The following is a 15,026-nucleotide window of genomic DNA, read 5'->3' as shown; positions in this document are numbered from 1 at the left end:
TTAGAAGACAGCCTGGGATGTCATCTGGTCCCATAGAGGCCATGTTCTTTGCCTTGGACAGGGGTTTGAAGACCTGCTCTTCAGATATGTAAGGTGAGAAGGAAGTTTGGGGAGGGTTTGTTGTAAGTTAGGAGGGGATAAGGGAGTGAAATCTTTGCCAAACCTATCCGCTAGCATTTTCGCTATCTTGGCCACCAGTTCGGCACATTCTTGGTTCCTATCTTTAGGTTACATACATAACTGTAAAAGGCCTTATGGTTATCCTTGGCAGTACTTGCTAGGTTTCTCTCAAAAGAGCTCTTGGAGGATTTGTCAAGTTGTCTTATTTGCCTGTTAAGGCTGTGAAGGGTGCTTTTCCATTGTTGGGTCCTTGTCTTTGTTTTCTTTGACAGCAACTTTTTGCATTTATTGTAGAGTTTTTGATGCTCGAAGTCCACCATGACAGCTTGATTTTACTTGGGGCGCTGGCTTTGATTCTATCTGGTACAGCCGAGTTTATACACTTATGCAAGTGATTGTACAGGGCTTTAGTGTAAGCTTCAGTGTAGTTACCACTTTCAGCTTGGGGTGGGGCTTGGAATGCATTTATACCTTCACCTAGGAGGGTACAGTTTGCCTTGATGAAGTTTTTTAGTCTGATTTCACCCTTTGTGAGTTTTGGTGTTAGTGTCAGTTCAAAGGTGACTGATATGTGGTCAGTTTTAACTAATGAGGGTCCAACAGTTGTAGCAGTGCACCTGTTTGACATGTTGGTGAGAACCAGATCTAGAATGTTTGTTCCTCTTGTCAGGGTATGGACAATTTGCTCCAGGGCATTTGAATTCACAAAGTCAAAGAACTTTTGTGCTAGTGAGTTTGGGCTAGAGTAGGTTTTCCAGTTGATGGTGGGATAATTGAAATCCTCCATAACCAATGTGTTCAGTACAATTTGGATTGTCTTCAGTTTGATCAAGAAGGCTTCATGGGTGTCATGACTCATGAAGGGGGATTTATAACTGGCTAGGTCTTGAATGGGGGTCTTACACACCATAACCAGGACCTGGAGTAACTTCATGGAGTTGTCCAGTCTAACTAAATGTGAGGTGAATTTATCTCTAATATAGATTGAGAAAGTAACACTGAACATTTAAAAATGAAAGTAAATGAGCTTTTCACTCTGAATTTCACTCTGAATTAATAAATGGCACTGCTTTTACAAGTACTGTCAGAAACATTAGCAAACAACTAAAATTATCTAAAGATCCTTCAAAGAAAAAACATGACCACATGGAAACAAAATACAGGAGTTGGCTGTTGATAAAAATCAATTAAGTTGGTTTCACAAGTGTTTTCAGATGTACTAGCAAACCATTTCAATGAGTTTTAACTGAGCTGCATCGATGCATTCTTATTTTTGTAGTGTATGATCCTGGAGAGGCAACAAATACCATTTTGTATTTCATAAAAAGTAATATTCCTTTCACAGCTCTTAGAAATACTGCAAAATTAACTGCTTCAGAATTAAAGATTAAGTATATGCTCTTGCTTACAGAAATAATTCCTCATAAGTGCTGTTGAAAATGCTTTCAAATAGTCGAGATTAATAATTATGGGGAAGCAACAATACAAGGGTGCAATGCATTGCATTTGGCTTCCTGATTAGAAGCTGCACTGTTTTCACAAATGCATATAGAAGTGATATCAAACAAGTGAAATTGAATCTACATGAAAGAAAAGGGTAATCAGACGGAAGCAACATATACCATTTTGCACTAGATATATAAATTAATTGCTCTGCCTTCTTAAGAGCTGTCAGAATCACCAGCGAAAAAGTATAGCTGATTTCACCTCTGAGAACTACACACCACTAAATACTAATCTGCTAATATCGATCAGTAGCCTGCTACAAATAGGTGTCTATGAAAAAAACTTTGTGTATTTGTGGACACAGACTGCTAATTCTAGGAAACAACTAATTTTCTCCACTCCAGTAAGACACTGTTCTTTTGCTTCTGTACACTAAGATTTATGAACTTGTTCCTAATTTGCCAGCACTTGTACAACAAAATGATTATGCAAAAATATGATGTACAACAAAATGATTATGCAGAAATATGATTCGTATTCAGATTTTGTGTCATGAACATAGCTCAGATGTTAAAAGATATGCCAAAACTGAAAACAGATCAGTGGGGCATAACCAAGAGGTTGTTTTCCTAGATCCATAATCCTTTTCATGATTTATCTACTCTCACACAGCGCTGCCACCTTTTCAGATGTCCGGTGTGTCACATTTCTAAAGAAATATGAGACTTTGGTGGAAAAAACATACTTAAAATCAATACAAAATGCTTGTTTTCATTTATTTCCAAAATAAAGGCCCACTGCTTTAAAATGTTTACTTCAAATCCAGTTAGGAGAAAAAGTTCTAGATCCTAGGTATAGAGGTGCATGGGCATATGCAGCCTCAGTACGAAGATGGATAATCATCTTAGGTGCTTGTTCTAATTTAAAAATGCCTAGTGGAACCATGTTCTGGAATATCTTCTGCATTCTTAGCAATAAAGCTATGAGGAAAATGAGATGCTTACTGAAAAATATTTCACTACATGATACAAAGGACATTCCTGAATTATACAAAATTAACATTTTGCATATATAAAATGACAGACTTAAATTAGAGCAAGTACAAAGGATGTTTATTAGAAGTATTTTGAGAATGAAAATTTTGAGTTATGTGGAAAGAAGTAAGATACTTCACCTCTGCCAGTTTATTATAGATACTATACCCTTGACATCCACATCCCACCCCCACCCCCCAGTAAGGAAACCTCCTTAAAAAACTTCTCCAAAGCCAACTTCAAGCTACTGAAGTCAGAAGTGACAAACTTCACAACATCTACGCAGACGGGATCTGGAAGTTTGACTGCAGAATCCTACACTAAGGCACTGTACGAGCACATCCACTCGTGCATTAATCGTGCCATCCCAAATAGAACCAAGATGCTCGTCTCCAAAAAAAGGAAGCCAATCTGGTGGTCCCCTGCTATAAACAAACTATACAACAGAAGGAAGAAACTGTTGCAAAAAAGAGGAAAATCCCAGGATGCAAAAAACTCCCTCACCAGCCTCAGTAAGAAGCTGAGATCCCTCATAAAATCCTCAAAAGCTAGTTATGAAAAATAAAATTGCCAAAGATTCCAAAGACAACCACAAGGCATTCTATAGTAATGTCAAGAATCTAAATGGCAATGCTCAGATCTGCTCTGAGTTACAACAGAATGGCATTAAATATACTGATCCCAAGAATATTGCCAATATCCTGGCAGATCGATTTAGTGCCAACTTCACCCCACTCTCACCCCCTAAAGGGCCCATCTCAATACCAAAAGATTGCCAAATTCCGATAATCACGGCCACACGGGTAGTAGAAACCGCACTCTCCAAAGCTAAGAATACAGCACCCATGGGACCAGATGACATCCCAGGCTGTGTACTACATGAACTACAAAATGAACTGACACCTCACCTAAGTGTCATGTTTAATCACAGCCTCACCTCAGGCTTCGTGCCCACTGAGTGGAGCACAGCTAGAGTTATCCCGCTCCACAAGGGAGGATCCGCCTTGGATCCCGGGAACTACCATCCCATCAGTCTGACAAGCCTGATTTGCAAGGGCATGGAATGCATTATCATGGAACTTATAAACAAAGACATTGGCAACCTTCAAACACTGGACCCCACCCAGTTTGGGTTTGTGAAGGGCCAATCTTGTCTCCTGAATCTGATTGACTTCTTCGAATCAGTCTCCAGAGCTGTGGACAAGGGTAAGGCAGTCCACACAGCCTATCTGGACCTCGCCAAGGCCTTTGACACCATCCCTCACTCTGGAATCATAGATAAACTTACTAAGCTGGGCATAAATCCCTACGTCACTCGATGGGTTGCTAACTGGCTTACTGACAGAACCCAGACAGTAAAAGTAGCTGACTCCATATCCAGCTCCAGACAAGTGACAAGTGGAGTACCTCAGGGTTCAGTCCTGCGAGCACTCTTGTTTGGCATCTACTTCTCTGAAGTACAGGCCAACACTAAGGGACTCTGGCTAACAAAGTTTGCAGATGACTGCAAACTGGGAGCCATTATTGAATCCCCAAATTATGTGGATATTCTACAAAAGGGCCTTACAGAAACAGATGCCTGGTGCCAAATCCATGGGCTCAAGCTTAATACCAAGAAATGTATAGTTATCTCCTTTGGAAAAAAACATGTACCCATGAATTACCACATAGGTGGCAGGACACTAAACATTGAAAGTGTGATGAGAGACTTAGGGACACAGGTGGACAGTGATCTCACTTTCGATAACCACATTGCCACAACAGTCAGGAAATCCTTCTATGTGGCACACCTCATCACTAAGGGCTTTTCATCCAGAAAAAAGGAGGTCATTGTCCCACTGTACTCATCCCTCATTAGACCCATTATAGAGTATAATGCCCCATTTGGTATGTACCTCACAAGACATCTGCAACAGCTGGAAAGGCCACAGAAATACCTCACTAAAAGAATCACAGACCTAAAGCAGATGCCATATACTGACCATCTAAAAAAACTTTAGCTATACTCTGTGGCATATCGTCTACTCAGAAGCGATCTCTGCTTAACATACAAGGCCATGTCAAACCCTGAGCTGTTGTACATGCTCCAGTTAAAGAAATCCCAATCCCTCAGAGTCACATGCTCCAGGGATCTAAACCTTGTCATCACAATGAACAAAACATGTTGGAGGGATAGGTTCCTGACCCAGAGGCTCCCCATACTCTGGAATAGACTGCCCATACATATCAAGCAGAGTGCCTCATCGGCCCTCTTCAAAAGGAACCTTGATGATTGGATGGAAGATAAGAAATTCACCCTGGGGATCATGTCAGTCGCCCTGCTAGACAGGGGCCTGGAGAAGTAAATATTGTGGGAAGAAATATCCAGGGAATTGTTATGGCTAGGCTTGCATAGGCCCTAGGGCTGATAGCCTAGTACCAACCAATGAACCTATGAATCTACATGGGGAAATTAATGCTAATATGCAATGCATATAATGAAGAAATAAAACAAGCATTGCTTAGTCTTGAATTAAGATGTAGTGCTATTGCTCATAAATATTCCATCTTTAATTTTAAAATTTACATGAATAAGTCAGTATTGAGAACTAGGTTTATTACTCATACCATTCCAATGATTTGGAATGCTGTTCTTAAAGAAATAAGGGAGTCAGAGAGTGTAGACATGTTCAGGGCTAAGTTGGACACATGGATAAGCAATAGAGTCTTTGAGTCAAATTTTTGGAGTCAGTGAGTTAACAGCTAGGGCCACATCACTAGCAAGCATTACTTATAAACTTATATTAGACAGTGTTATACAAAAGGCAGTAGAAGATAAATTAATTTTGTATCGCATTTGTGAGGCAGACTTAGGTAGCCTTTTCTTGATGTCTTATGGTATGTGCTGTGGAAGTTAGACAAAATCTCATAAACCTTCATGTCAAAGAGGTAACAGCACTGCTCTGATTACTATTCAACTGTAAAGAGCACAGCAAACATCTACATTTCTTTCAGATCATTTCAGAAGTATCATTCAGGACTTGGTAAAGGATTCCAAACTAAACAATACAAATCTGGCATTGTGGTATGACGAAAGGTAAATCAGTTCACCATATACTGCATAATGGTTAAGGTGTTTACCTCACAGACACAAGGTACAGGGTTTGATTCTTACCTTTCATATAAATTGACTAGGGTGAAAATGGCCCGCAAGAGCAGCTACCCTAATACCTACCTATGAACCTATGAACACACTTCCTATATGACTTAAATGAAGGAAGAATTCAGTAGACTCCCTCCAAGAAAAGTTGCTCATTAACAAAATAAAAAATATAGCTGATGACCTACAAATCTAGAAAGTACTAACCACTCAACCAAAACTATTTTAATCATAGTTCTTCTTGAACTCCTGAACACATCCCAGTGGGACACACTGTCCAAGAAAGGGAAAGGTAGTGGGCCTGGCTGAGCTGCCACAGAGGGGGGACAATAAACTGCATGCCCCACTGTACACCGACCCCTTGGCTGTAACCACAAATGCCTCAGTGGGAGAGAGTAATAACAGGATAGGCTTAAAATAAATAAACCTTGAATCCTGGTGGATGCCTTTAGGTTCTATGACCGGCCCCAAGTATATTAGAGTTAGTTGGGGGGGGGCAGAGAATGGCAGTCCCAACACAGACATGGGGCACTGTTTAGGAAGGCCATAGGATGCCACACAGGAGCAAACAGTGCTTAAAAATTATACACTATGCTTTAACCACAATAGCTTGGTAGCTGCTCTGTCTAATTCGGAATGGTAAGGGTTATTACAAATGTACAGCTATTCCAAAAGATGTACTGCTGCTAAAGTGTCCTTGTACTATGCTCCTAGGGCTAATCCGTCATCCCCAGTTCCTGTCTTTCCTACAGCACCTATGGAAAAGCCACACAAGTACTGCAACTGACAGAATGGTAAACAGTGGAAAATAGCAACTAGGGAAAACTGATGGAATGGTAAAGAGTGGAACACAGCAACTAGGGAAAACTGATGGAATGGTAAAGAGTGGAACACAGCAACTAGGGAAAACTGACGGAATGGTAAATAGTGGAACATAACAACTAGGGAAAACTGATGGAATGGTAAAGAGTGGAACACAGCAACTAGGGAAAATGGACGGAATGGTAAAGGGGTGGGAGGCTGGCATAATGGTCAAGGTGGTTGCATTATAGACACAAGGTGCAGGGTTTGATTCTCAGATGGGGTAATTGGCTAGGCTTAAAATGGTCCATAACGGCATTTAGCCTAGTACTAATCTATGAACCTATGAACAGTGGAACATAACAACTAGGGAAAACTGATGGACTGGTAAACAGTGGAACATACCAACTAGGGAATAAGACATCAAACAGTAACAGAGTTATTATAACACCTAGGAATGGGTTCTCTGTGGTCACGATAAAGGAATTATATAAATAAACCAGCAAACAAATAATTAAAAAAATACAAAAATGAAATAGTTATGAAAAATTTAATATGTAATGCTTTAGCATTTCAAAATATTGAGCAGGTTTCTAAGACACTGAACAAAACTGTACAATATTTGCCCATTAGGGCTGCATATTTTATATCTTTTTAGGGGTTAACAGTTGTTAAAATAGATACAGTCCTCAGTGCCCAGTAAAAGCAGTAGTACGACATGCCAAGTGTACCACAACTATACAGAAAGCAAAGTCAAACTATTTTTTTCTCTTCTGATAATCTGAAATGAAGTCACATTGTTAGAGTAAAAGTCAAGTACAGTCCAACAGAAAAACAATTTATGTATAAAAAATCAAGTACAGTGCAACAAAAATATTAACCAGATGTTTATTACAGTACCGAATGAAAGATCATTTAACCTGACGAACATGCAAGTTGTCACAAGACTGACTTTTGCCATTCCGTTTCTCACACTTGTCTGTTTTTAGCAGTGATGTAACCCACGTTTGCATGAATTAGATCACAGCTAAAATGTTAACACTGTACATACACTACAACTTATCAGAATGAGCTACAGAATTAATTCCACAAAAGTACCATGCAAGTCTGACATTTCCAAATAAAATTAGTGCAAGAAGAAAAGCCTTTGCACAAAGCACCACGATATGAAAAAAATATATATATTTTCATGTGTACAAATTTCAAACCATTCTGCTATTAAAATAAGTAATATGCATAAATAGTGCTGCTGTTAATTTACTACGTAAAGGGTGTGTTCCTTGAGAATAAAAATGATCATGCAAAATGGCCTGCTACTTTGAAACTGTTAATTATTTATTTTATAGTTGCTTCAGTTATCACATCCCTTAATTCTACAAGGCATTTCACACCGCATTTACTAAGGGGACAAACATTTCCTTAAGGATCAGTAATTTAATACAGAAACTTAATCAGACTTTTAAAATCTTATTTTAGACTGGCAACCATACCTCATATTACAAAAAAATCTGTGGGGAAAAATCTGGAAAATTCATGTACACAGGTCTACCTATCAAGGATTCCTACTTTTAGCAATAAAAAATGTACATACACTGTATAAAAAACTCAACACTTTCAATGTTTACTAGTGAAGCTCGCATCTAATATCTGTCACTAAATGAAAGCTCTAGAGTTATTTCTAGTCATGTATTATTATAAATCCTGGAAGCTCTTTTAGGAACTGATTCATCTGCATTTAAAGGATTTCTTCCACTTTCTTCCATATTTTTGCACTTGAGGAATATGTCTGACTTCAGAAAACGATTATAGCTGTCATACTTCATGAGGTTAAAGATCTGCAAGCAAATGACAAAACAATGAATATAATGAATCCTCATCAAATGGTAATTGAGACATTCTGAGATTTGAAAAAAACATAAACAGGTTAACACAAGGAGGTTTGCGAAACTGTTACAAAGAGAAGCTCAGTACATTTTTCAAAGTCTCTTTTATGACATAAAGTATGTCATAATGGACAGAGCTTTCTCATACCTTAACATCTTTTATGGCATAAAGTATGTCATAGTGGACAGATCTTTCTCATAGCTTAACATCTTTATATGTTTACAATGAACTAACCTTTAGAAACATAACTGTGATAAACTTCCATGAGACCCTGCAAAAACACAACCCCAACTTGCCTAACTGCACACATGCACACACACACACACACACACACACACACACACACACACACACACACACACACACACACACACACACACACACGTACGCAAACACACAGCAATCTCATTTACTATCACTTGGCACCACCTAAAGTGGCCTTCTATCTCCCCCTTTTTGTTAACCAGTTTAAGTCCCCCCTCCCCCATCTGTTTCTCACTATACATATGACAGTGGTACAAACACTTCTTCATTTCAGTGTTCAGTGTATCACAGTCCCTGAAACCACATGCATATTCAGTTACATTCTTTCCTCACCATCTCACTCCAGCCATGAACACATCAGAAAAGTAAATAGTTTTTGCTTGCAAAGGTATTGTTTCTTCCGTCTATCAGTGTTCAATAGCTTCCATAGATGCACATGCATTGGCTGATCTCATGGATAAGTTGAGGGCCAATTTTGAGACCAAACATCCATTAAAATACACAGACATGTAAAAGTAGAGGGGCTAGAGCAGGTGCAAAGCTGTAAGACATGACATTGATTAAAACAAAGTATTAAATAAGCTACACTTATTTCCAATGGCTGTCATGCTGCAAAATTACTGCATGAAATAGTAGCATTCAAGGATTGATATTCATCCCATCCATTAAACTGCATACAGATAAGTGAAGTGTTAGTAAGGCATGACAGTCATTAAAACACAAAGTATTAAATGCATACTTTGTTTTAATGACTGCCAAGCCTCACTACCTCTTTACTTAATTATTTGCAGTTAGCAACTGCACAAAACAGTAGCATTTAAAGGCAGTACCAGGAGAGATCCCTACCCAATCTGATAAACTGCATACAGTTAAGTTAAGCATCAGTAAGGAATGGCAGTCATTAAAACATAAAATATTTAGTGCTTGTCACTTAATACAATATGCCTAAATGACTTCCATGCTGTGGTAGTGTGGTTTACAATTTTTCTCAAACAATAAGTATAGTATGCCATGAATCACTCCGGGTAAACAATGAATATAGTACGCCATGAATCACTCCGGGTAAACAATGAGTACAGTATGCCATGAATCACTCTGTGTAAACAATGAGTATAGTACTCCATGAATCACTCCAGGTAAAGAATGATTATACTACTCCATGAATCTCTCCAGGTAAACAATGAGTATAGTATGCCATGAATCACTATGGGTAAACAATGAGTATAGTACACCACAAATCCCTCCAGGTAAACAATGAGTATAGTACGCCATGAATCACTCTGTGTAAACAATGAGTATAGTATGCCATGAATCACTCTGGGTAAACAATGAGTATAGTACACCACGAAGCCCTCCAGGTAAACAATGAGTATAGTATGCCATGAATCACTCTGTGTAAACAATGAGTATAGTATGCCATGAAACGCTCTGTGTAAACAATGAGTATAGTACGCGATGAATCAGTCTGCGTAAACAATGAGTATACTATTCCATGAATGACTCCGGGTAAACAATAAGTATAGTATGCCATGAATCATTCTATGTAAATAATGAGTATACTATGCCATGAATCAATCCAGGTAAACAATGAATATAGTACGTCATGAATCACTCTGCATAAACAATGAGTATAGCACGCCATGAATCACTCTGGGTAAACAATAAGTATAGTACACCATGCAAAAACTCCAGGTAAACAATGAGTATAGTATGCCATGAATTACTCTGGATAGACAATGAGTACAGTATGCCACGAATCACTCCAGGTAAACAATCAGTATAGTACACTATGAACCACTCCAGATAAACAATGCGTATAGTACGCCATGAATCACTCTGCATAAAGAGTATAGTACACCATGAATTACTCCAGGTAAACAATGAGTATAGTAGGCTACGAATCACTTTGGATAAACAATGAGTACAGAGCGCCATGAATCACTCCATGTAAACAATCAGTATAGTACACTATGAACCACATCAGATAAACAATGAGTATAGTATGCCATGAATCACTCTGGGTAAACAATGAGTACAGTACACCATGAATCACTTCGGGTAAACAATGAGTCTAGTACGCCATGAATCACTCCGGATAAACAATGAGTACAGTATGCCATGAATCACTCCCAGTAAACAATGAGTATAGTACACCATGACTCACTCTGGGTAAATAATGAGTATAGTATGCCATGAATTACTCTGTGTAAACAATGAGTATAGCATGCCATAAATCACTCTGTGTAAATAATGAGTATAGTACACCATGAATCACTCCAGGTAAACAATGAGTATAGTACGCCATGAATCACTCCCAGTAAACAATGAGTACAGTACGTCATGAATCACTCCGGGTAAACAATGAGTATAGTATGCCATGAATCACTCTGCATAAACAATGAGTACAGTATGCCATGAATCACTCTGTGTAAACAATGAGTATCGTATGACATGAATCACTCTGGGTAAACAATGAGTATACTACGGTATGAATCACTCCAGGTAAACAATGAGTACAGTACGCCATGAATCACTCTGGGTAAACAATGGATATAGTATGCCGTAAATCACTCAGTATAAACAATGAGTATGATATGTCATGAATCACCTACAGACAGGATGTTAGTCCACTGCAGGATGCCAGTCCAGTGCACGATGCAAACACAGGTACAGCATACACACAAACACACACACACACACACACACACACACACACACACACACACACACACACACACACACACACACACACACACACACACACACACACACACGCACACATGCCCGCACACACACACACACACACACACACACACACACACACACACACACACACACACACGCACACACACACAAACACACATATTTGCTTCCACACACATGCGCACAGCCACAAACACACAAACATATGAGCACAGAGACACACACACACGCATACATCTGAGCACAGAGACATGCACATGCAAACAGACATGCTCATGTGCACACACACATGCAAACAGACATGCACATGTACACACATGCATGCAAATCACATGCACTCATATGCAAGTGTGCAAACACACACACACACACACACACACACACACACACACACACACACACACACATGCACCAAATGGCAATTTGAACATTGCCAATTCACCTGTCAATATCTTTGGAATGTAGGGGAAACTAGGCTAAATAAGAAAAATATTTGTGAACACACAAACTCCACAATAAAAACATTTTGGTCAGGAATCAAACCGGAGAATCAAGCCCTGTAAGGCAACACAACTAACAACTGCACCATTGTGACACTTCATTTTGAAGAAAGCAAAACAATGACTAATGAAAAAAAAATCACTCTGTTATAAAACATAATGTATTTTATCAATTTATATTTTAATAACCATATTTTTTGACTTAGCAAGGTATATTTTTAGTGGAGACTCTGACTATTTGATTCTCTTACTGTAGGCAATGGTAAGCTACTGTACTAATGTTAGATTACATCAACAATTTGGATGAAATAAACTACGCAGTTTCTGAATCATTCTGCTTGTTGTACCATTTATTTTTTATCTTGCACCTCTGAGATGTAATGGGCACAGCCTAAAAAATATACCCTTCTTAAAACTAAGTTAATGTTACATAGAGATTCATATTATCTGGAAAGATAGATATGTGTCCCAAAGACTGCCCCTCCTATGGAAAAGGTTTTCCATCCATGTAAAGCTTAGTTCCGCTATTACCCAATTTAAGTGCAACCTATACCAGTGGATGGGGAATAAGAAATTTACACCAGGCCTGGCACCCATGTCTATTATGGACAGAGGTAGCCTATAAATGCCTAGCCCTCAATATCCTCTTTGGATATAGGACATCATTATTCTTTTGGGAAAATTTGGCTAGGCTTAGAAAGGCCCCATGAGTTGTTAGCCTAGTAACGGTCTATGAATCTGAAACATTTTCCATATACTCTGTCCTTTACAAAATCATGTTTCTCCAAATTACACAGTAGTGTCTTGGGCACATCAGCTTGTATTATGAGTAGGAAAGCTGCATCGGCAGTTCAATTGTAGTATATTATGTGAGATAGACCAAACACCTATCATATGGGGCTAAGTTGTAGCAAAGGGGGCAAGGTGATAGGGAGTGCAACTGGGACATACTAATTGATTGTTAATGCACTACCAGTATTCATTTCTGTGCCATTTCTGAAGATTCCAAGATTAAAATATGTTGGAGTATTCGCCCTACTCCAAGGTAGAGCTATCAGAGACCTCATTTATATAAGTAACAGGGATGTAGTATTATGGGGGTGTGCAGACAGCTGAGGCCTCCCTGAAAAAAAAAAACTTCAAAAATATAGTTGAGTTTGTTGGAATCACAGTTTAGTTTTCAATATGTGCCGGGACTTGTAGAACAGGATCTCACACTACCTACAGGTAGCATTTTACAAGGGAAAATGTAATTAAAATGTTGGCAAAAGGGCAGGCAAACAGAAAAAGCAGACAAAAACTGTTGCTTTGTTGGATGCACTCAATAATTTTAACTGCAGTATCCAGCAGGAGTACAAGCTGCATGGGAATTACAAAGATTATTGTTGTTCAAGCCTTGCTGGTGGAGTAGATTGATACAGCCTAGGTCTAAGGGGGACACAAGTATGATTAGTAGCTCAGGTACTGGACAGCATTGGCCGAAGAGATAGAAATGTCCATAACAGGGTGAAGATGTGGGTCCTGGCCAGCTTTGCCACCAGTGACCAACATGATACTTGCAGTTGGATGGGATCAGTGGTGACAGGTGGATGCCACTGCAGGCATAGCCATATAAATCAGTGGCAGTAGCTATCAACCCTTGGTGGACATCCTTAGGTAGCATGGCAAGAACTATTACAAAGGCAGATTCATTTCCTAATGTGGGTGCCTATGCCACAATCCAAGCGTGTGGATTAGAGCCATTCACACAAAATGCTCTTGTTACCAGGATGTTAATGAGAGCACCAATTACCCTGATGTATGCCTGGATTACAAAGGATCTGAGGAAAGATCCCAACCCCTAGGGAATAAATAGTTTGAAGACCAATAGGGGGCAGATCAAAGGTCAGCAAGATGGGGGACACACACAGAAAACATTATTTTTTATTCAGGTAACAAGCTGGATGACCTGTTCTTGAGGCCATTTCTGGTGGGGGGTTTATAATTTGTTATGTTATCTATTTCTAGGCCCCATCAGCAAACCATTTCATCTGGTCCCCTTCATCTATCTGTCCAAATTTCCCAACAATACCACTGACTTGCCTCTACATATATTGCCCTAAGTTACTACAGTGAATCAATGGCAGATTATAACAGGACACCACAATTCCAGGGGGCCCATGGCTAGCCAACAAATTTAATATTAAAAAGTTTTACTATGCACAGCACTGTTAACTCATTATATTTAGCTTATGTGCTGAACACAACTACTGTTAGTGTTTTAGTATATAAAAAAGCACTAAATGGCAGACATTGCAAGCATTCCTTGATATAATCACAGTACCTATTTGCACAAACACAGCACAAAACAGTGGTGTTATTTTATCTGTTTATTTCTATATATAGAATTTGTTTTAACTTAGGAAAAACGAAATGGCCACCATCGATCATATGCACAGTACCTTAACTTTTTGCTCATTACCATCCCATGATTCATCAGGACAGCAATGAGTAGTATGCTTGGAAGGGTCAAATAGTATTATAGAAAATGCATGAAAACATAAGTAATGTATTTTTTTTATCCTGGCAGACAAGCAGATATAGCATTAGAACACTGATAGTTCCAATCAGTGTGGGGCTATAGGCTGGCTGTGGGTGAAAGCAGTTTGATGTTTGCTCAGTTTAAAGTCTGACTGCATTCTTTGTGAAAGAAATGTGAATTCTCCCTGATTCAGTCTCATGTTTTGATTTGTGCCAAATAAAATTTTAGGCTTCCTGGCACATCACAGAGCCACTAAATTGGGGAGAGGTGGGGCTGGCTATAGATGAAAGCAACTTATCCTCTTGTTGCATGTTAACATGTTAATGAATGCAACTCATCGGTTGGTCAGTTTAAAGCCTGAATGCATTACCTTATGGCTACTGTTTACATGTAAAACAAAGTTAAAAACTGTCTCTGATTTTGTAGGCAGTCCATAACTTTGCCTCATGTTTTGATCTGTACCTCATAAAATCTTTAATTTTCTCCAGAATCGCTGAGGGTTGCAGCCACTAAAGTGCAGGGTGGGGGAACTGTGGATGAAAGCAATTTACCCTCATGTTTGTTTTTTTCTAAGTCAGGTTTTACAAAACTAGTGTGCATTTGTATGAAATACA

The 15,026-nt window shown here is 39.0% G+C and overlaps 1 protein-coding gene across 1 annotated transcript in view; it reads right to left on the bottom strand.

The window, feature by feature from the left end:
- Positions 1 to 7,414: 7,414 nt before the first annotated feature.
- Positions 7,415 to 15,026, bottom strand: part of RGS10 (regulator of G protein signaling 10) — a 463,550-nt gene continuing 455,938 nt past the window's right edge. Inside the window, exon 5 of the mRNA XM_044056078.1 lies at positions 7,415 to 8,375. Within this exon, the coding sequence (XP_043912013.1) occupies positions 8,223 to 8,375 (153 nt within the window). The 3' untranslated portion in view covers positions 7,415 to 8,222. The remainder of the gene's footprint in view (positions 8,376 to 15,026) is intronic.

This window comes from Protopterus annectens, chromosome 14.part0 (assembly GCF_019279795.1).
Source record: "Protopterus annectens isolate FY-2018-M chromosome 14.part0, PAN1.0, whole genome shotgun sequence".
Lineage (NCBI taxonomy): Eukaryota > Metazoa > Chordata > Ceratodontiformes > Protopteridae > Protopterus > Protopterus annectens.
Note: the sequence above shows the minus strand (reverse complement) of the source record. Positions and strands in the feature narration are given on the sequence as shown.